We start from the raw sequence: 21,772 nt of genomic DNA on the forward strand, positions 1-21,772 counted from the left end.
ATTGTTTTCCTATTTCATTTGATGTGATACTTCTAGACTTCAGCTATGCATCTGGAAATGCTTCACATTGCTGTATACTGCATGTAATGAAAAATTCCCAAGATTCAGTATCATTCTATGGTTGACGTTATCCTTTTTTTAAAATTGAAATTCACCTGAAATACTAAATACAGTTGTCACTAATGCTGTCGTTGTTTAATCAATATTTAGCACTGAATTTAATGCCAGAATGCAGGAAATGGCATTTTCGGGCTTCTAGATTCCAAACTTTTCTGGGGGAGCATGCCCCTAGACCCCCCTAGAGGGAGGGGCCTTAAGGCCCCTCAAGTGTTACAGCCGCCTACTTTAAAGGGTCTGCCACCTACTTCATAACTTATTGAAACCCATGCTGGCGGCGTCTCTCGTCTAATTTTTCCATGTTAAGAACGTTGGAGGTGACATTTCATAAAGAAAACACCGGGTAGTCGGATTTGATGTGTATCGATTGAAGCCTCCTGAACAGATGTTCACGGAAAAATAACCGTTGGGTGCCCGAGATGTTTACCCTAAAAACTTCCACGACAGACAAGGAAAACATATGGCTGGTTGGTTGCCGTACAAACTGTCTTATGAGTACTTTAGATTGCTCCAGTTTCCACCTACATTGAAGATTAATTCTATTACTGAGCCTCAAAACCGCCCTAGTTTTGAATTCTCGAATAAAAACTACAAAGGTAAACTAAGAAAAACGAAAAACTAAGAAAAACGGTAAGATAAACTAAGAAAAACGAAAAACGGAAAAACGGTTTTCAGAATATGCGTTGTTTTCAGTGTTTACATTCTAGCCATTAAAGATAACTGCTACATGCTATGCGAGTGAGAAGATGATCGACCAGATCAGAAAAGGTGGCCACTCACGAGAAACAATGTTTAAACACGACGTTTGCTCTAAGAGCAACTAAGTGCTCGTCGGGGAGCTTAAGTCGAATCTACTGACCCGCATAAACACACGGCAGAGACGGACTAATTTACAGGGCTAACACGAGTACAAGTTGAAAAAAGAAAACTACAAAGCTAAACTAAGAAAAACGAGATGAATGGGAAATAATGACTGAACTTGCTCGAATAAACGAACATTCGACTGAAAGTTGCAAGAACCAAACAGAAAACATTTAATCTTTTTCTTGTCCGAAACCAGAAGCCATTTGTCTCCCAGTAGGTGGGCAGCAGAGGTAAATACATTAAAGCGATACGATGAGTAGCGTACATTGGACAGTACAAAAAATAGTGTTTAACATCTTCCACAGGTGCGTTGCAGTGAGGGCAAGCCGTAGAAACAACACAATTTCTAATGAAAAGGTCGTGATTAGCAAGAACATTATGCTTAAAATTACCGATTGAGGAGAACAGTCTAAGTTCTAAAGCCAGGTTATTCCATAGCTGGGTCGCAGAAAACAGAAAGGAGTTCTTATGCCTTTCTGTCTGTACAAAGGGCAAAACTAAATGTTTTTTTTTAGTGCGATAAAAAAAAACTTTGCTCGCAATTGCTTCTCTCCACCCATATCTTTCATGAGTACTAGCGAACAATCCGAAGAAACGATGAGGAAATAAGCTGGGTTGTGATGGAATAAAATCAGATCGCATCCAAGGTATACTAAGTCTCACTTACTTCATTTGACAAACAGTGAGTTTATTGCTGGTAACTTTGGGCCGTAAAGGCTCATATACACTTTACCTTTACACATACACATTAACTACGCTCGCAAAACGCCACATTTTTTTTGACACGCTGCTGAAAAAGTGTCTTCTCTTATAATAAATTGTTGTTCTTCTTTTCTTTTCTTCTTTCCTCGCAGTCTGAACGGATCATTTTCTCGATCTTCTCAACAAATAGATTCCATTTTACCGTGTGCCTGTTCAGTTATAGAACACTGATGATGTCAAAATACGGTTTGAAATAAAAGGTGGCACGCGAGACAATTTCGAGTGTATCACTGGTGTCCTTACTACCTAACCACATCTTCTGTGATATATAACTGAAAAGAATCACGGCAAGATGGAATCTACTTGTTTTATGTGATAAAAGAGATACTCCTTAAGCGAGCATAATGTTAAACCTTAGCCGATCTTTTCATAAACTGTCAAAAACTTTAACAAATTTGTCGATTATTCCACGCAATCGTGAATTTGAATTTTTTAAAACTAACTTTATCCCAGTAGCGAGTGTAATTGTTTCACCGTGATTTCAGATCGAACCCCACCATTCGTCGATTTTTCCAGGAGACAAAATTTGAGCAAACCTTTTTCTTTTTCACCTTAAAAGCAAAATTCCAATTGTATTCAGTACCTAGATTAAGTCACTTTTAACGAGCACCGTCGGATTTTTCGTCAAGCAGTTCAAGTTTTAGAGAAAAAAATTCTGCTTCCGTCAGTTTGCAAAACTTCGCTGATCAGTTCTTGGAATCTCGACCCTGATCACGCACGCGCAGGAAATGACGTCGTTTATTTGTCAGTCCTCTGACAGATCATGGGTAAGGACCAATCAGCGTTGATGGTATTAAATTTTATTATTACGTAAGGAAAAATGTGGCATGAAAAAATACTCAATTCTGATTGGCTAAAAAGGGATTGCAGTTTTTATAAAACACGAGTGCAAATTTGTAACACAAGTACAATTATAAATGGGCTCTAATTGGCTGGAAAAAATTAAACCAACGAGAGCCAATCAGATTAGAATGAATGAAACTCTTCCAGCGTTTATTTTGATCACATTGGTATGACATGTTTAATCTTGCTTCGTGGAGAAATTTCAAAGCGGTTGTTATCTCACTTCATGGTTTGTTCAGTGCTAACATTCGTTGGTGACATGTTCGATGGAAATATGGCCGTGTTAGTCGAATGTCACAACTTTCACCTTTCAGCTTGTGGAACAGAAAGTGGATTGCGGACAATGTTTTATCAGATTTTCACAGACGATGGATGGAACTTTCCACTGATATGTAGAAGAGCCTGTCGGATTATGCCAGCATAATTTTGCGCATAATACTTTATCTGGAGCATCAGGCATAATGCTGGCGTAATACTAATGTATTTTGCAGCATAATGCTGTTGTTTCTGAAAACTGTGAAAAGTGTATGCAAATTTTGCCACCAACTCCAGCTAGAATGTACAAAGTTGATAAAAGCGGGAATATTTTAGGAACTGGATACCTTAGACTCGTATCCAGTGCACTTTGGTATAGTCGAAGGCCTGGTTACCTCTTTATGCCAGGCTTCCAAGTTTGTACAGTGTTCGTGGATTTGCATCATGGAAGAATCAGATAATTCAAACAGGCTAGGAATGTTTAATGATAGGTACGGTCCTATGGGGGTGGGGTAGAAGTGTCATTTTAGTCCGGCATAATTTGAGCCTCATACCTCCAGCCGAGCATAATATTGACCATAATACCCTGCTTTCAGGGGTGACGCCCGAAAGCATAATACTCTTTTTTACGAGCATAATCCGACAGATCCTAATGATCTGTATTTTCCAGAACTAACAGCTGCGAGTCTTGCAAAATTCACGATCTCGCCAGTAGGTTTAGAGCACAGCTCGGGCTTCGAAAAGTTCAAATCACAAAATTTAAAAAAAAGATAATTTCTCCATTTGTATTTCATATTTTGATCTTTAATCTTTAATTGGTATACTTCTAAAACAGTAAAGTATCATACTAGAAGTTTAAATGAATAAATAAATAAATTAATTAATTAATTAATTAATAATTCAGAAAAAAAACAGTAAATGTTGTACTAAAAAGATATAAGCTAGAATTCACATACATGTTATATACATCAATTGTTTCTACATTTCTGAAATAAAAGTTACTTGCCAAGAGAAGTTGGTGAAAGAATTATCAGCGAAATCTATTTTAAGGATAAAAATTGAATATGAGTTTCTTAGGCAGCATTTTACTGGAGTGGGACTCTGGTTCTGATTAATTCCTCTCTGAATCCGCTTTTATTCTGTTGGAGAATCCAAGGAATCAGGCATGCTGCTAAGAACACCGTATAAGTTTTTTTTCCTTGTTTAAAATTGGAAACAAGAATCAAGCACCCACGACCAAGTTTATTCCAGCCTTGCTCTTGAACTCTCCTTGATGGTCCCGTTCTCATTACCAAGAGTCCATCATGTAATTCCTTTTATTATTTTTTTTTATTTTATTTTTGTTACGGGAAGCAGGATGTAATTTTTTGCATAAATGAATAGTACAGAATGCAGAGCCCCTGGCGTCATAGTTTACGCAATGTTGCCTGCCCATGGCCCTTTCTGGGGTGAGAATTAAATGTCATGTGATCATGAACATACTCCGAACATGTTCATTGTGTCAAAATATATATTTAGACAACAAATGACAAAAATTTAGTTGGAAAAAAGTTGTATTTCGGTACGAACTATACCATCATCAGACCAAGAATACGCATACAAGGTAGGTCTTAAATAGCGTGTTAATAACAATTAGAGAGCGAAACAAATCAAAGTGACACTATCGTTAACTCGTGGATATGGCGATGGAAGTGACCATTGATGCCATGGGTATAGTCTTTGAAATGTAATAGTGACGATAACTCTTAGGGCTCTTCACGCGTTTCTCCCCCCCATGGAGGGTGGATGGGGGGAAGGAATGCTTCTATTTCTTTCTGATTACCTACAAATTGTTAAAACGGATTAGCAGGTAAAAAATTTATATATTTTTTTTCTTTCTCGAAAAATTAATTCATGTCATGAACAAGGTAAGAGAAGTGCAAATATTTTTGTCATAAACAGGGTCAGGGTTTGACATCCTGGGCAGCAGATTTCCACTTAGACTTGAGTTAGTCTCACAAAAATTTGAGATATTTGGGTAAAGGAGGAATCAAATTAGGAAGGCAAATTTTGGGTATGTCCTTGGGGGAGGCGTCATCGTTTTCTGTTTTGGTTTTGAGGATTCAAATGTTATGCAGCTGTTTGTGGCTGGATGTTCCCAGTACTTCACCTAATAAAAGACTTTTAATACTGGTGGAATGATTTCTTTGCCCTATATGACCAGATATAAAGGGAAGCAATTTTAATTCTGGATTTTTTAAGAGCTGGATTATGGTAAACAGAATGTGTGGTTCCAAAAAATATCCATACCCCACCCCTCTCCCACGGAGGGGATTTGATTTTCCAGGGGGAGGGGAGGTGGTCAATTTGCCCAAACTAGTTTTCAGTGGGGGAGGGGGGGGGGTGACCTAAGGGACATATTTCCAGAGGGGGTATAGTGGAAAAATTCGTTCGTTCAACCTCAAAGGGCTGGTAATCGTCTTCGAAGGATGATTCTGTTCTTGCACGATGTCGATGGAGTTGTAAGTGCATTTTTACAGTTTTAAGAAACAGAACTTTCCATCAACTTTATTTTCACTTCTTTGTTTTCGACTTACCCGACGACTGATCAATGGAAGGGGCAATGTTTTCAAAGCAAACACCTTGCGGAAAGAATTCTTAAGCATTTGGGGTGAAGTAAGACGGAAACACATTTCATTTGTAAATAATGTTGATCACTGCTGGAGTAGCTAGAGCCGAGTATCTGATCGAAATGAATTGCCAAAAGATTTCGTAACGAACTGACTTTTTTGAAAATTGCCGTTCCATTTTGATTTTGTACCAGGATTTTTTTATTTTTGGTCTGATGCATCGGTTTGAGTTTCAAGAGTCGGCGTTTCAGGCCTCGATCACACAAGGCACAAGGCCCTATTTGTGAAGGAGATTTAAATTATTATTCTTACATGTAAATGGCTTTCCGACAACTGTAACATTTATTTTTTTATATCTTGGTCATTTTAAAGCAGCAACAGAACACTTCCTGAATTATATCAGTTTATTAAAAGCTTGCCATGTTTTTGTAAAACACAATGAAAATAAATAAATAAATTCATGACGGGAAAAGACTCATGAATTAAAAAGTTAAATTGTGACTTCACCAGATGAAAATATGCACACTAAAATAACATTCACATGCTCATGTCCCTCAGTCGTAGTTCGCAAAGCTTACCAAAAGCGATTTCGATGCAATAAATGATTTCGCTGCGTAAGGTAAAGTAATTCATCAAACAACGGACAGGTACCAAACGGATAGCTAACAGCTCTGGAAAACGGCGAGTTCACTGGAAGACAAAGAAGGTTAAGATTCCCTGATATAAATGAAAATCTGCCAAACGAAATGAAAATATCGGAGACGCGCAATTTTATCGTAATCACGGATATGCAAATTTGTTCAACCGATATTAATAGTACAAGTATTGCTAAACGGTGTTGAAAGGCAACTGTGATCCTCAAATCTCTTGGGCTTTTCTACGGGAAAATGAAGCAGAAAGTGAGTGATAAATTAATTACATCGCTGATTACAATGGTCAACAATTATATAGCCGTAGCCCGGCCGACGCGACCCGCGTGCGGCAAAGAAAATTTTCAATTATTTCGTCTTGAGCGTAGCGGAATTATCCGTATGTGCTTGTAGTTAAAGGAAATTCAACGGATAATTCAACAATACATGAAAGGTCACAAACTTCTGTCTTCTCACCTACCGTCGATTCGACTTCAACATCACGTTTTACGCCTCGATGAGTGGAGGCGGTGCACAATCGCTATGAATTGTATCAGTGTGCATTTGTTGAGAATCTTTTGCTTCACCTTCGAAGAACACCATTTTGTCACTTCTTCAGACACTTGCTACTAATGTTGAAAAATGCAGCGAGAATGCATTCAATGCACTAAAAAAAAGCCATGCAATGGCGACCAACAAAAATCTAACCTGCGATCGTAGACGTATTTCCGGCTGTCGCTTCTTTCCGACGTGGGATTGGCTATTATTCCACTTCCGGTTACACCAGATTTGCACAAGGAATGCCCCTAACACCCGTGAATGCTAAAGCATATCCACGAGTAAAAATGTATTCATGAGAAAAGGCAAAGTTCTCTGCTGTATTTTTATCCATTGTTGAGAGGTGTCAGGCGTTTTATATATTACGCCTCTTTGTACAAGAGAAGATTCCAGTTGTGGTCGCGGTGTAATGTTGCGGACTAGTTGTGTGAAATATCGTTACAAGAAGGAAGCAGGTAGAGGATTGTCAGTATTTAAAGTATCCGGTAAATAACACTAATGCTCTGCGACCACAACTTGTCCTTCTCTTTCAAAAGTTGCAGTACCAGTGAGGTCCAAACTTTACTTGAAAAAATAGAAGCTAAGAAGGCGACTGGCCTGGACCGCGTGCCGTCCAAGTTGTTAAAATTCGCGGCAGGAGCGTTGGCACCTTCCCTGACATTGAACCAATCTCTTTCCTCTGGTATTGTTCCAAAAGAGTGGAAGCTAGCCAGAGTAACGCCAATTTCTCAAAAGGAAAAAAACAAGACGTTAATAACTACCTTCCGATCTCGATCATTCCTGGTGTTAGTAAAGTATTCAAGAGAATAATAACAATAAAAGAGAGCAGACAGAACACAAAAACAGAAGTGGTCGAGATTTCACACGCTTGCTTTTGGCACAAGGATCCAAATGCAGAGCTTACGTAAGGTATCCTTATCTTTTGTATTTAATATCACTTGCATGTAATTAAATAACTCAACATTCCAAAAATCCGAACAGCTACGATAGAAAAAGCGACCAAACCAAACATAATTGCGTAATCATTATTCGGGGTAACTTCAGTAACAAAGAAACATCCAAGTTAAAACGCCATCATAGCACTAACAAAGTTATATAGTTGTTTTTTTTTTAGTCTGCTTGATTGAGTTCATATTTTCCTTACATCTCGTAACCAAAATTATCAAGCTCGAATAATCGTTCTTGTTCCTTCTTGTGTCGTTCCTGTAGGTTGCGGAAACTCTTTTCCCAGTTTTTACGGAACGCCTTGAGTTCTTCTTCCATGGCCAGCACCTCAGCGCTTTGAGCAGCCATAAGTCGCTCGGTATGCTGGCCTGCATTGGAGGATGATTGCTTTGCCTGGTCTACAATCGTTTTAGCGTCAACCTCTTTGAACGAAAGAGTTGGCTCAGTTTTGGTAGCTTGTTGTTCTACTGATGAAAAAAACTTTTTCAGAGGCTTTCACAATAATTAGAGCAGCTATACCGATAACTTATCCCCCAAAAGATATTTTTCTAAATCACTTTTTTCAATCAGCTAATGGTAGTTTTAAGTGAATAACTGCCCGATGTGTTCCATGAAATAATAGAAGTTTCAAAATTAATAAATAAGGAATCTGTTCAGGGACAAGCCAGTGTCACATTCCCTCATATATTGCACAAATATTTCCATCGAAGTGAACAGCTAACAAAAGTGGTCCTGGAATATTTAGAGTGTACGTGTAACAAAACGTGCAAATCATTCCATACATTCCATGTATTTGTTAGATTGTTAGAATACATCCCAGGCCAAACGTGAAACTGTTTTAGCCACGTGACAAACTGAAGTCAGTTTGCTTTATTCATTACCAATATTTGGCTCCTTTAGCTTTCGTTTATCATCACTCAATCTTAATTTCTTGTTTTCATTTCTTTCCACATTTTACTACAGTCCGACTACTGAGCTCATTCACAGATGACATATTAATTGGTTCAATTATATTTACCTGTTTCTTTTTCAAACTTCTGTTCCTTTTTTGCCAGAGAGAAATATTGCCAGGACAGACCGACAGCCAAGGCGATGATAAATAAACCAAACATGATGTAAATAGTGTAACCAAACATACTGCCTTCAAAATACTCAACACCAAGACTTGAGTCTTCACTGTGGTACTAAAATAAAGCAGAAACAAATAAATAATAAAAACGCCATTTTGGTTACAGTTTTTTTTTTTTGAGGAAGTGAGCATGCAACATTATCTTGGCCCGTAGAATATACTTTTGAGATTAAAATTTTGTACGGAAGAATGCTTTCGATTTCCCTCAAACCAAAACCAAAGTAAATTTTTTCATTGGTTTAGCAACGGCAACCCATAGCCGTTTACTACTCAGGGCTTAGCTACCGAGTCAAGGATCACGGATTGCCCCTTAAGTTTTCTTCCTTTTCTTGTAGTAGTAGTAGTAGTAGTAGTAGTAGTAGTAGTAGTAGTAGTACATACGCTATGGGCGATGATTGTGAGCCCGCGATATGATGGCACTTACTTGGTCTCTTTTTTATAAAAAGAAGCCCCCCGCGCATCAGTCGTCAATTTTCAAGATATACTTTTTTCGTTTTGAAATTAAGATACACATCTGTGGAACTAAGAATGGAAAGACGTATCTCCGAAAGATGATGAACCGCCGAAAAAAGGGGACATGGAGGTCTTAAAAGCGATTAAAAGCCATTTCGGGTTCGGATTCGAAAGAATAAGGTTAATTACGCTAAAAAATTGAAATCAAACCTAACACTTCAAACGGATTTTACAAGACCTGGGAAAACGCTTCAGCACGGTACGTTTTGTTTTCTTTGAAATATTGATATGCTGTAAAACAGTTTATGGTTTATTGATTTTAAACTGTCTTTATCAGAGGCCCCTCAGATCAAGGGAATCCACATGAACCTAGACTTAAATCGGTTCACCTACACTAGTTCACATCGCTCTTCCTTAAAAGCGAAGATGCTACTATCTATAGATAATTTTTTACATTTCTCAGTTCATGAAATCCACGGAAATTAATAAGCGAGTTTGGTTCTCAAAATATCTTTTAGAGGCTAAAATTAATAGTTTGTCATCCTTTTGAACCTATCCTGGCATTTGTTGGAGGTATTAAGCAAGACAAATATATGACAAAAATTACTTGTCTGCGAATTTGTACTTGTATAGGGGTAAAAATGAATTTCATCCATGCCCATAAAACGAGATTCTCCTCCTTCTAAGGGGTTACTTTCAAAATTTCTGACTAGTACTCCCGGTCGCTTTTCAATTGAAGTCCCCCTTCCCTTATCCCCACCCCCCCCCCCCCAAAAAAAAAAAGGGATCCAGCCATGATACAAAACATTCCACAAGTCTATCCAGTTATCAAATAAGCCTACGTTTTTTTAAAAACGTAGTATTGTTAGTTAAAACTAAAACTAACAATACTGCCACCCTTAGATCTTATACCACTCTTTGCCATCATGTAGCCGCTTTTCGCCCTTTGCTAGAACCAAACTACAATGTACAAGTACCAACGTTGGAGGCGCCCGCTTACAAGCTGTCTACAGCTTCTTGTTTCTTGTTTCTCGAAATCTAGTCAAAGAATATCACGACGAAACTTTAATGATTGGAACTGTACTCCTCAACCAACGGAACTTGCGAACTTAACAAAGAAATATGTGAGAGGTTTTCAAGAAAGTCGCAAATTAATTCAGACCTGCTGATTTTGGTCATTCCTGCATTTTCTTCGATATCTCTAGAACTGAGACCGAACACTTTCTCTTTTCTGTTCAAAAATCTATTACGATTGGAAAACATTCTCAAGGTACATTGGGCGTATTTGGTTGCCGTGATTGACATACAAGTTGTGCAGGTTGAGCAGCTCAAACCCTGAAAGTTTCGTCAGAGAGTGTCTGATTAGATTTCGATATAATCGGCTGTACTCAAGATGGGGATACTATATGTTTTCCTTATAAGGGTAACAGTTGTTACATAGAAACAAATCAAAAAAAATAAACTTTAGTCATATATTAAAAAGATGATATAGTACGAAGGAAATTGAAAATTAATTTCAAACGACTCTACAAGCCCCCCCCCCTCCCCCCTTAAAAAAAAATAGTTGCGAGCCTAGTTAAGTTCTGAACTACTTGTCGCTTGGGTTGAGAGCAGCACAGTTCAACGTAGAATTGTGAGACCAATTACCGAGGTTTTACCTTTTCTGTCTTAATGTACTTTTCCACTATCTCGTGCATCTCCAATTGGTGTTCTCCTTGGTAACGAAGAAAGCAATTTCTTGCAGCGTCAGAGCCATTGGGTAACACCGCTCCATATACAACAGGTTCACTGAGTACCGTTGCAACATACAACGAGTATTTATCATGGTATTCACTGTGCTGGGTTGTGCTGTACAGGTCCATCAGGGCTAACCGTGTGTCTTCGCTTTGTACACTCTTGTACAAATCATCGTAATTTGTTTTCACTGAAAAACATAACAACAATAAAGCCACTTAGAAACTAACCAAATGCACAGCACCCGACCAGAAATTTTTTGGCAAAAACATTATTTGGAATTAAAATGCTCTTTCTAGTTTACCTTGTATTTTTAGGGCTCGAAAAATATGTTTTTGTTAAGAAACACAGTTAAACCTTTTCAAGTGTCTGAAAAAATTAACGACCTCAAAATGTATGAGCTGATGTTGATTTTCCTACTAATTCTCTGGGAACCGTAAGAAAGAGAAAGCCAAGACCTGCTTTTGAAACCATTTTTAAAACAAAGCTATCTGAGTCTGGAATTGGATGCTGACGGAGTGCTGCTCGAATGTTGCGAGGCATTTTTTTGTGTTCTTTTCAAAAAATTTAGAAGCGTTAATCGCACGTGGTAATTTCCGTTGACTTTCACATTTCGTCAACTTCGCTCCCAGGGAACTGCCTCTTCCCCCGCAAGACAAACATCTCATCAGGGACGATTCGCTTAATTATTTTGTTAGTGTTAGAGAGACAAAAGCACAAACACAAGTTAAATTAGAGAGTGTAGATCGCAGAGATTAAAATATATAAAAGATTTCGAAATAATAACAAGCTCGGTCTGTCGCCTCTTCAGTGGTCCTGCTCTCTCTACAGTCAATTTCGCTGCCTTTTAGGATGGAGTTTGTTCTGAATGGAGTCAAATTGTGGCTTTACATTTTTTTTCGCTTGTTTCACTCTATGATCTACAGTTTGGCTTGTCTCAACGCTTCGCATGGACTGCCTCTGTTCAGACGCGGACGAAGCAAGAGTTTGAAATGCGATTCATTTATTCTCAGTGACTTATTGAGTTTCATAAAGGTCAGACGATGCAGAATTCTACAAGTTGAGTCGAAGTAAGAACTGATTTGGATTATTTGTCATCTTTCGCTCTGTAGAAACTTTTCCCAGAAATTATAGCAGAGCTCCGGCGCTGAGCACCATGGTTAAGAAAGTTTGGTAACTCATTAACGCAAGAAATTTCTGGTTGGTTATGACGTCACTGTCTGTACGTCCGTACGCAGCATCGCAGGAAAACCAATGCGAACGGCACACTCAAGTATACTTGTGCTGTTGCCGGCGTTTGTTTGGCCGGAAGTCGCATGGCCAACTGCGTTAAAAAAAGGAAATTTTGAAGACAACAAAATACATAGTCAATTTAAGTAATCATTGAATAAGTCGACAAACGTGGAAAAAAAAGAAAGAGAGAGAGAAAGAAAACGAGAAAGCAGGCGACGAATAAGCGAAGTGCAACGTGAAACCCGAGAGCGACTGAGAGAATGGGCAAACGGATGAAATATCAGTTAAAAAAACATGTGGTGAGCAACTCCCAAATCGCTTAGAAATTAAATGCATTCTCACAGGCAACTGTCGATAATTCTCAATATTTAAGGGACCGTTCATTTTTTATGAGCATGGGGGGGCTGGTGGGATTTAGGGGGGGGGCCACGAAAAAAAAAATGGCACTAAAGGGGGGGGCTACCAAAAAAAAATGAGTGAAAGAGGGGGGGGTCACCAGAAATAATTGGCTAGTAGGGGAAATTGAAAGTGGCTCAACACAGAAACAGATGAAGAAATTGAATATTATTTCAATTTTATTTAATGGGATTTTCCTAACCACTTTTAATTTGTTTTACATACTGAGGTCGAAATCTGCATTTTATATTAACAACAACTGAGGAAATGAAGCATATCTGTTGGAAAAGCAATAATGAATATAAACTGAGGTAGACACCTATGTTTGTACAAGTTCAAATTAATATAAAAACGTATCAGTCTCACTATTGAATCATCCTTGGGGGAGTAGTTTTCTACAAAGTGGTTGTACTCTGAACTATATCAATAGATTGTTTAATGTTCTTTTTAATAGTACTCACTTTTATAAAGACTGTTGATTAGTAAATTATTTGAACCCAGGAGTATCAGTAGACTCAGTAGTATGCCTAGTGTGAACATCCAGATTAGTTTTAATAATAGAACTGTTGTTGGTGACTTCAGTTGACGGTAAATCTGAGCCGTAAGCCATCTTCAGAAAAGCTTGTAACTGTCATTTTTAATAGCAGTACTTTAATATCCAGGCGCGTAGGAGGGGGGGTTCGAGGGGTTCGAACGAACCCCCTTTACAGATCAGTAATGGCGGATGAGAAAGCACTTAATGAGGAGGTTGAACAATTACATGAGGTGTACCATGCGAGAGAGTAGAATGTCTGCCCTGGTTCTAATGCATATCAAATATGATATGCCTGTCAATTTTGACGAGATAGTCAATTTGTTCGAAGGCCTACACCCGAGAATGATGCAGTTTACCAGCTTGGTGTATGACTATCAGTAGATCGAATAGCTATCAGAACTCGACAGGGCGCGGAATGTACATTGAACTTTCTTGTTTAAGTTGAAACAATTATGCCGTAGGAATGATGTATATAGCTCAAAAAGCTGATGTAAAACAAATTTGTGATTTGCCTAAAATGGGTCTCAAAATGCAGGAAATGAGGTTTCTGGGAACCTAGATTTTCAAAAATTTCCGGGGGAGCATGCCCCCGGACCCCCCTAGTAAGCAAGATTTGGGGCTCAACGAACACCCCTATCTAACCCTTATCTACGCGACTGATATCTGTGCGTCCGCTGTTTTTTTCTGTTTAATATGACTCGTAATCGTTGATTGGTATGCTTCGATCCGTATTTTGTTAGTCAGATCTGTACGTGTATTAATTGTTTCTACTCGAAGGGGAGTAATTTCACGTTAACCATTTGCTTGATTAATTTTTATAGTTTCTTTGAGAATCTAAATGGAAATTTAGGGTTTGTCGTTGCCGTAAACGTGTTGCTATCTATAAAACGTTTTTTTAAACAAGAGAAATCTTTACCTAAGTAGAGAACGGTTACTTGTTAATAGTACTGTAAAGAAATCACAGTAACAATTACGTTTATCTTTGATATAAACAGTACATAAGCGTTTTGTTAAAGTTAGGAGTATGATTTGTTTCTGATTGGGCGGGAGTGGGGGGGGGGTCATCAGAAAAAAATAGTTCTGCTAGGGGGGGGCCATGTGGAAAAAAATTGCATGCTAGGGGGGGGGTCATACAGTTTCGTAGTGGCAATTAACCAAATCCCACCAGCCCCCCCATGCTCATAAAAAATGAACGGTCTCTAACGTATTTCAAACTATACGCAGATACTTAAAGCGTTGCTATAAGACAAATATTCGAGATGTTCGTGGATAAATTATGAATTGTTTTGAACATTTTGTGTTGGACTTGTTGTGTAATTCATTCGCAGCGCATATTTGTAAACATGTACACAAATTTTAAACTCTCAAATATTTCGGACCACAACCAAACATTATTTTTACTGTATTTTCTCTTTTTTTAACGTTTATTTAGAGACTAACAATGTTTTTTTGTATGAGGAAGATTTACAGAGAAAAGAATTTTCAAATATTTTTATTCGAACGGCCAAATTGCACCCGTGAAAAACATCAAGCGGTAGCCAACTCGCAAGCCGTTTACAAATTAAACGCTTTCTTTCGAACAACAATCGATAATTTTGCCTTATTCTACAAATTTCAAGCTTTATACATATACGTTTAATCGTTTCCATAGGACAATTATTTGTGGAGAACTTATTTCTTTCATCCACGAGTATTCTATAGTCTGAAACGTCATCGGAATTCAGCACCGATCTCCAACGCGTACGATCGTCAAGACTTTTAGAGAAATTTAAAATATCAGAGCGAAAAAAATAAAATATTAGAGAACCAGCTGTTCGGAACAGCTGGTTCTCTAAAAGCACTACAAATATCTTTCAACGTAACACTACGGTGGGTCAGGGGTGTTTTGCCCTTGCTCGTGGGGCTCGTCAGCACGAAGTAGTGCACAGTGAGGCTCAGTTACACTTATGCTGCTTATGCTATTAGTCTTCCAGACAAGAGCTAGGACTGGAGATTGGTTATCGGCCACGTAATAGGTTGTGTGTGGCAAGTGGCCAAAAATCAATGTGATGTCAACAAATAAATCCCAGTACTGTAATATTACCCACAAGCTGGGGCCACTAAATTCAGGCGTCTCTTGGGGTATCTCTCTTGGGGTACAACAATCTAAGTGATAAAAAACTAAACGGAGCTGCTTTCATTTAAGTAGAAACTGTTCTTGTTTCAAATTTCTGTTTTGTTTCCTTTGTAACAAAGAGAGCAACACTTCAAAGACACAAAAAAGCTTACCATGAACATCTGCGTTTTGTAAAATGGCCAGTTGCTGTTCAGCAGTTCCGTTCATGACAGCGACCTGGTCAAAACAAATGGTACACGATTATGATGCTAAGATAGATCGTATACGCGTAAAAATAACCGCGAATCCCAATTTCGGGAGAGTACGGGAGGGAACAGTAAGTTACCTTGCTGCAAAAAAAAAAAATAAAAAAAAAAAAAAATAATAATAATAATAATAATAATAATAAAGACAACGTAATTTAAAAAGGTAATTTCCCTTGGCACTCAGTTCTTGTACATGTCGACCACCGCATTTCGTGGCTGGCCACAACGCTGATCGTTTATATTATGCGCCGCTCTGATATTTTAACTTTTGTAGAAAACGCATCAGTGGGAAAGATTTTGTGCAACAAACACGGAACGAGGAAGAAATCTGAGTTCTGACGGAAATCGAACCCATGTCCTTCCGTACAATGATCGGTGAGACTCGTGACCAGATAGTTCATTTACTAGGTTATATATGTGACACATGTGAACCTGATAGTGTTAATCCTAGCAGTATGGAGAGACCATGTTACACAAGAATGGGTTCCATTTCCGTCGGGGACTCAGGCTCTTTGTGCTATGCTTGTGATGTAATGAACATCTTTCTTATTTTATTGCCTAGCTAGAAAGTTCCCAATTTTTTTTTCTTTTTAAGGTTACTCCAAACCTTCGCGGGTGCCTTCCCGAAAAAAAAAAGGTACGCGCGTTATTTTTTAGGAAACCACCACAATCTATATATCGATAAAAAGCTTATTTAATGCAGAATTCGATAAAATTATAAGCTATCAGTGGTTATTCCTCTGCTAAGGCGAACGAAGCCGGTAAACAGTAAAATGACAGAGCGCCATTCCGTCGAATTAATCGGGTATCAAACGTGATCTCTGACGAAATGTAGCTGCACAGTGTTAACCACAAATCATCAATCTCTCAAAGGGTGTGAGCATTTCCCCGTATTCCTATTGGTTTTCTTTTAATATATCTGTCAAGTTCCAGTAAAAAAGAATTTGCAAACGTGTTACGTTCCGAGGCCGCCAGGAGGGAAGTATTTGATTTAAAAAAAAAAAAAGCCGACACCCTTTTGTTCCTCGTTGTTCAGCTAACTTTCGGGCCAAATTTCACGAAATTCCGTCAATTCTACATACCCTATTAATTCATTTGAAGAGGAGGCATCTTGCAGAAATCGTATTGCGAGTTTTCGCCTTCTAAAGATTTAGAAGCATGTCACGCCTTCTCGGAGAATTATGTCAACACCGGGCTCACACTGTGAGCCGCCAGCGAATAAAATAGTAGAACCCCTGACGTTCACAGGAAGCAAAATAATGCTTCGCGGGAAAGTTATAGTTTTTCAGTCATGTTTTTCCCAGTTAACTTCTGCGAGCACGTTTTCGGTATTACCTAGGGCAAAAAACGTTTAACAAAAAAGAAACGAAAAGAAAAGAAGATAAACCGACAAGCAAGCGCCAATGCAGCATCATAGGGAGGCACTAGTGGCCGACATGAAAGCTATCGGCTAAGTTTTGTTTGTGTTCAGTAACATTGCAAGTCTTCGAATTGATGAGCGTATTTTGGTTAATCGGGTATCAAACGTGATAAACCAAGATGTGCAAGAATACTAGAACCCCCAAAGGCAATCTCCTACACTTAACCAGGCTCGACGATGTAATAAAGGAGGTTTAAAAGCATGGTTTAATTTTTTTTATTTGTTAAATATGTCGAGAGATACGACTTTTCAAACCGTTTTGCCGGGTTACACGTTAATGAGTGACGCATAATTTCATACGCGTTCCACATGATAAAAACTCGCTTCCATATTTCAAATGAAAATGAAGTTCTTATGAACAGTCTTTTATAAAATATTGAAACTACAATATATAAGGTTTTTAAATTCAATGAAAGTACATTTACAGCAATAACAACATAAGAGTTGCACAGTTTCAAGGTAAAATCAGTAAAAAGTACAAGTGCGCAGCGTGAATCGTGAACTTGTAAACAAAACCGGAAACGAAAGTTTATGCGAATATTTTTCAATAAAAAGCGAACACGCATAATAATATCTCATTGCATCTCATAGCACATTTCAATAGCTTTATTTTGGTGCAAGAACGAGAATTTTACGATGATTCAAACCCGAGATATAGATTTTTGAACATAAGTAACACGTAACACGCATCAACAGAGAGGCCGTTACGCGCACTGGAGATGTAAGAAAAACTAAACGTGTAGCTACTTTCGGTAGTACGTTTTCAAATAGTTTATTAAACAACGTTTTAAAGCATGGTTTTCTTCCGTCCAATAGTTCAAAAGATATGAATTTTCAAACTTTTGGTTACACGTTAATGACTGACGCATAATTTCCATGCGTGCAAGATAATAAAAAACTCACTTAAATTTTTCAAATGAAAATGAAGTTCAAATCGACATTCTATTATACAAGATTGAAAATAGAATATATAAGGCTTTCAATATCAATTAAAATACATTTATAGCATTAAAAGGATAGGAGTTTCCCACTTTTCAAGTTGAATCAGTGAACAAAAGAAGTACGCCTGTCTTTTCACTTGTAGCATCGCGTTTTTGAGTTCTCTTTCGAGGAGCTCGTTTACAGCTTTCTCAGGAGCCTTCGTATGTGCAGTCCACGAAACACTCCTCACTGGTCTAGGAAGATTCAAGATACTTAGCACCTTCTGCGCTGCAAAGTGATAAGAAATTGACTTGCCTATTTTCAAAACCACAGCACTCAAACTCGAGTGTAAACAAAAACTGCTAATAAGTTGAAATGAAGCCGTTGCCGCGAAAAGGTCGCTGGGGAGTCCACGCCTTACAGAGATTATGTCACCTTGAAAACTTATTAACTTTTTTACGAAAATACCTTTTTCTCAATGTTCTCGTGCGCGTTTTAAGATTTTAAATAATCTGTTTTTGAAAATGTAAGTTTAAGTAATTAACTTTAATTTGATCGAAAAATAAACATTCGGCAAAAAGTAGCCCCTCGAAGGTTTGGAGTAACCTTAATTAAGTTTCGGAAAACGATTAACAGCTGCAATTTCAGTGTACTTTGTTAAGTATTACCAGTGTTATTTGTTTCTGTTTTTTGTTTACCGGCATTCCATAAAGGTTGCTGATTTGCTCGAGGCTATTGCTGAAGAGTGAGGCGGTTATCATACCCATGAAGATAGCGAGTATCACAAGACCCACATTGATCCACACCACACCAAAGAGGCGCCCCACTACACTGCGAGGGACTTTATCGCCATACCTAAAGTAAGACAGACAGAAAACCTTTGACTTCCTGAAAATCTCATAAAATGCGGAATAAAAACTCAGCCTGACAATAAACATTTGGTAAATACTGAACCAATATGATTAATATCCAAACAAGATTTATGAAGCTTTAATATCATATCAATTCAGCAGAGTGCATTTTTATGTTCAGTTAACGCCGCATTACTTAAAATAATCAATACAGCTAATTTTATGCCATCGAGAAAGAAGAAAAGTTAATACAATGTAATCATGACATGGCAACCGGCAACCAACGGTCGATATAGGGGGCAGTTTCAGGGGTTGTGAACCCCTGGCCAATTGATGAGTACCATTTTAGGCAGGTCAAATGTAATTTAAAATATAGAGAAACAGGCAGAAATCGATTACATAGGCCCAACGGTTTCCCTTCGAGCATTCTGGCGCAAAGGGATTAATTGCTGGCCGTCAAGCGACACGCCCGCTGGTCAGATGTTATTAGACTGAACTTATTGTAATAAATTTCAGTTTCACAATCGCTCTTGATCTTGTTATAGTTACATCGTTTTTTCAATTAATATACTTCACTAATAAGAGGAAAAAAGAGTGTGTGCACGACGGCCATGTTGGAGGACCGAAACAATACAATGATTTTCCTTTGGGAAATATATTCTATTTTTATGCAAATATCTTTTATTGTTTTAGTCCTCCAACATGGCCGCCGTGCACACACTCTATACCGGCATGAGAGTCGAGCATACGCAATGAATTAAGCAGTGCTTTAATTTACTTCAACAGAAATGAAGTTAGCCGGGAATGTAACAACCACGGCACACAAAACACTAATATTACAACATAACACCACCTCTTGCCACTCTTTGAAAAGATACAACTATTGTCATAATATAGCTAAGAAGCCGCGCTCGCTGATTGGATAAGAGTCACGCTTTATTAGAGTATAAGACATCAGAGGTGTGTTTCGTTGTCTCAAGGTTCGTTCCGCGAGACAAAACTGAGGCATGGTGATTGGGGGGGGAGGGGATGGGGGGAGGAAAACTCTTGCTGAAAAAAAAAAAGGTTTTGAGAACAAATCTCATTCCAGTTCTTGGCTTAACTTAAATTCTACACAACATATAAAGAAGCTTCTAGCTTGCTCTACATTGATCTCCCCTATCCTCAAATACCCGTGGTGTTTTATGGCAGTTCAATTCATCATGGTTTGTCGTCTTTATTATAAAAGCAAAGATTACAATGAATTTTCATCATGCTCTTTGCTACCTACCGATTCTTACTAACTACAAAATACATGGATGAACGGCAGAGAAAGAGAAAAAATCAACCAACAAACAAACAAGGGAAGAAAGGACGACTATCATCGTTTTATGATTTGCCGACTGAAAGCTTCATTAAAGGCGATTTTCTTTTCATACCACTAAGAACCTTGCTGCCGGATAGCAAATTTCGAATAACTTTCGAAAGTTAATCGAAAATTATCAATACATACCCCACTGTCGTCATGGTGACAGCAGCCCACCAAAAAGCTTCAAACACTCCATGAGGGAAGTATTCTGGAAATTCATCCGGGTTTGAACGATAGTCCTACAAGAGAAAAACGCTGTATTTTTCCTAAGAAAAAAATTTCACTCCACTCCGAAAGTTATCACGGTGAGTTGAACACATGGAAAAGTTTACAAAAACAGTCAACTCACTTGCTTCTTCTGAAAACCAGACATTATGGACAGGAGTTGAAGTCCACGTGAAAGTAAATTGTGACTGTATTCGATGAATAATCTTTATATAATAGACGTGAAGCAATACTGTGAAATTTAGATGTAGATAGATAGATAGATAGATAGATAGATAGATAGATAGATAGATAGATAGATAGATAGATAGATAGATAGATAGATAGATAGATAGATAGATAGATAGATAGATAGATAGATAGATAGATAGATAGTTCATGCACACTGCAAACTGTTGTGATTAAAGAAATATTTTGAAAAGGTGAAGTAATGCTGAAAGAATGGAATTGCTTCATAATTCTCGTGTGTTAAGAAAGAGATAAACACAACACGCGGAAATTAAAATATGAACAAAACTACACAGTCTAGCGAGTTACAGTCCCTAAGGCTGACACTGCAGTATGCAACAGGCTCTTACCAAAACCCACATAACAATTGCACTCAGCGATACTGACATCCCAATGAAGATTAGAATCGGCCAGGAATCAAAAATAGCGGCCACCAACTCCTCTCCCGGTATAGTCTTCTGTGCAACCACGGCCATTCCCGGTGAATCGATTAGTCCCAGAAAGGGACGCCGAAATATTGATTCTTCACGACCAATTCTTCGTCCGACAGGAATGATGACCTCGTGAGAATGATCGTGAATAGTGTTTCTCAGTGAGATGGGGTATTCAAGTCGCTTTGCTGATATGTTAGTGCTTGCTTTACAACATGCTTTGAAAATTGTTCGAAGAATTTCAGGCAAAGCACCTTTGATTGTGCTATCTCGCTTGTCTTTGTATATATAAGGGTGTTTTTCCCAGTAGACCAAAGGAAACGAAGTCCCGTTATCACACGCAGATTGGAAGTTAGACGCAAAGCTTTTTGTTGCTAAACAAACGAAGACGGCGAAAGCAACGGGAGTAGAAAAACGCAGAAGACCCGCCATTTTACCATTTCATTAGATTGAGATTCTTAACAGTAAAGAAACATCGAGATTAGTATTCAGCACTTAAAATTTAATAAGGTGTCGTGCGTGTAAGTAATTGTTTACCAATGAGCTTCTTTCTCTATATAATAGAAAATTGTATTGTGGTACTTAATTATTCATCCGCTATCCTCTAAGCAAAACACAAGTTATCAATAAAACCAAAACAAAAAAAAGGAAAAATTAATTAATTAAGCGAGATCTTCAAACAAGATCACTTTTTCAGCTAAGACGTTTTCTTTTTCTTCTTCCATGCTTTATAGGAGGAATTCCGTTTTAACGATCTCTCAGTTTGGTGTCACATTTATCAGACAAATTATTTGGTATAGAAATCAAATCCTTATTAGCTGTTGTGTTCTTTATGTACCGAAAAAAATAAAACAATTAAACTACAGTCGAGACAAAACATTTAAGTAATTAGACCAGAGATAAACGCAATGCATGAGGGCACTAA

The 21,772-nt window shown here is 38.0% G+C and overlaps 1 protein-coding gene across 4 annotated transcripts; it reads right to left on the reverse strand.

Annotated features, from left to right (window-relative positions):
- Window positions 1–7,542: 7,542 nt before the first annotated feature.
- LOC146484342 (uncharacterized) lies at window positions 7,543–21,420 on the reverse strand. Of its 4 annotated transcripts, none has more exons than XM_085104884.1 (7): window positions 20,767–21,420; window positions 20,108–20,202; window positions 18,463–18,619; window positions 15,331–15,394; window positions 10,823–11,088; window positions 8,601–8,766; window positions 7,543–8,046 (listed from the first exon to the last, which is right to left on the reverse strand). In XM_085104884.1, exons 1-7 carry the CDS (start codon window positions 21,277–21,279, stop codon window positions 7,778–7,780), a joined length of 1,530 nt encoding a protein of 509 aa, XP_084961010.1. In that variant the 5' UTR covers window positions 21,280–21,420; the 3' UTR covers window positions 7,543–7,777. The 4 variants fall into 4 exon arrangements, with proteins under 4 accessions (XP_084961010.1, XP_084961009.1, XP_084961008.1 ...); XM_085104883.1 differs by having other exon boundaries at window positions 7,543–8,049; XM_085104882.1 differs by having other exon boundaries at window positions 18,433–18,619.
- Between the last annotated feature and the right edge of the window lie 352 nt (window positions 21,421–21,772).

Source organism: Pavona decussata, unplaced genomic scaffold (assembly GCF_977016875.1).
Source record: "Pavona decussata unplaced genomic scaffold, jaPavDecu1.1 SCAFFOLD_34, whole genome shotgun sequence".
In the NCBI taxonomy this organism is placed as follows: Eukaryota; Metazoa; Cnidaria; class Anthozoa; order Scleractinia; family Agariciidae; genus Pavona; species Pavona decussata.

Bases quoted from the DNA above. Each gene is read 5' to 3' on its own strand.
- LOC146484342 (XM_085104881.1), bottom strand. From the start codon at position 21,279: ATGGCGGGTCTTCTGCGTTTTTCTACTCCCGTTGCTTTCGCCGTCTTC. The intron at 18,620-20,107 runs GTATGTATTGAT...GTCTTACTTTAG, and splicing joins GTCACCATGACGACAGTGGG to GTATGGCGATAAAGTCCCTC. The intron at 8,050-8,600 runs GTAAATATAATT...TTTTTTCATCAG, and splicing joins GAAGTTTGAAAAAGAAACAG to TAGAACAACAAGCTACCAAA.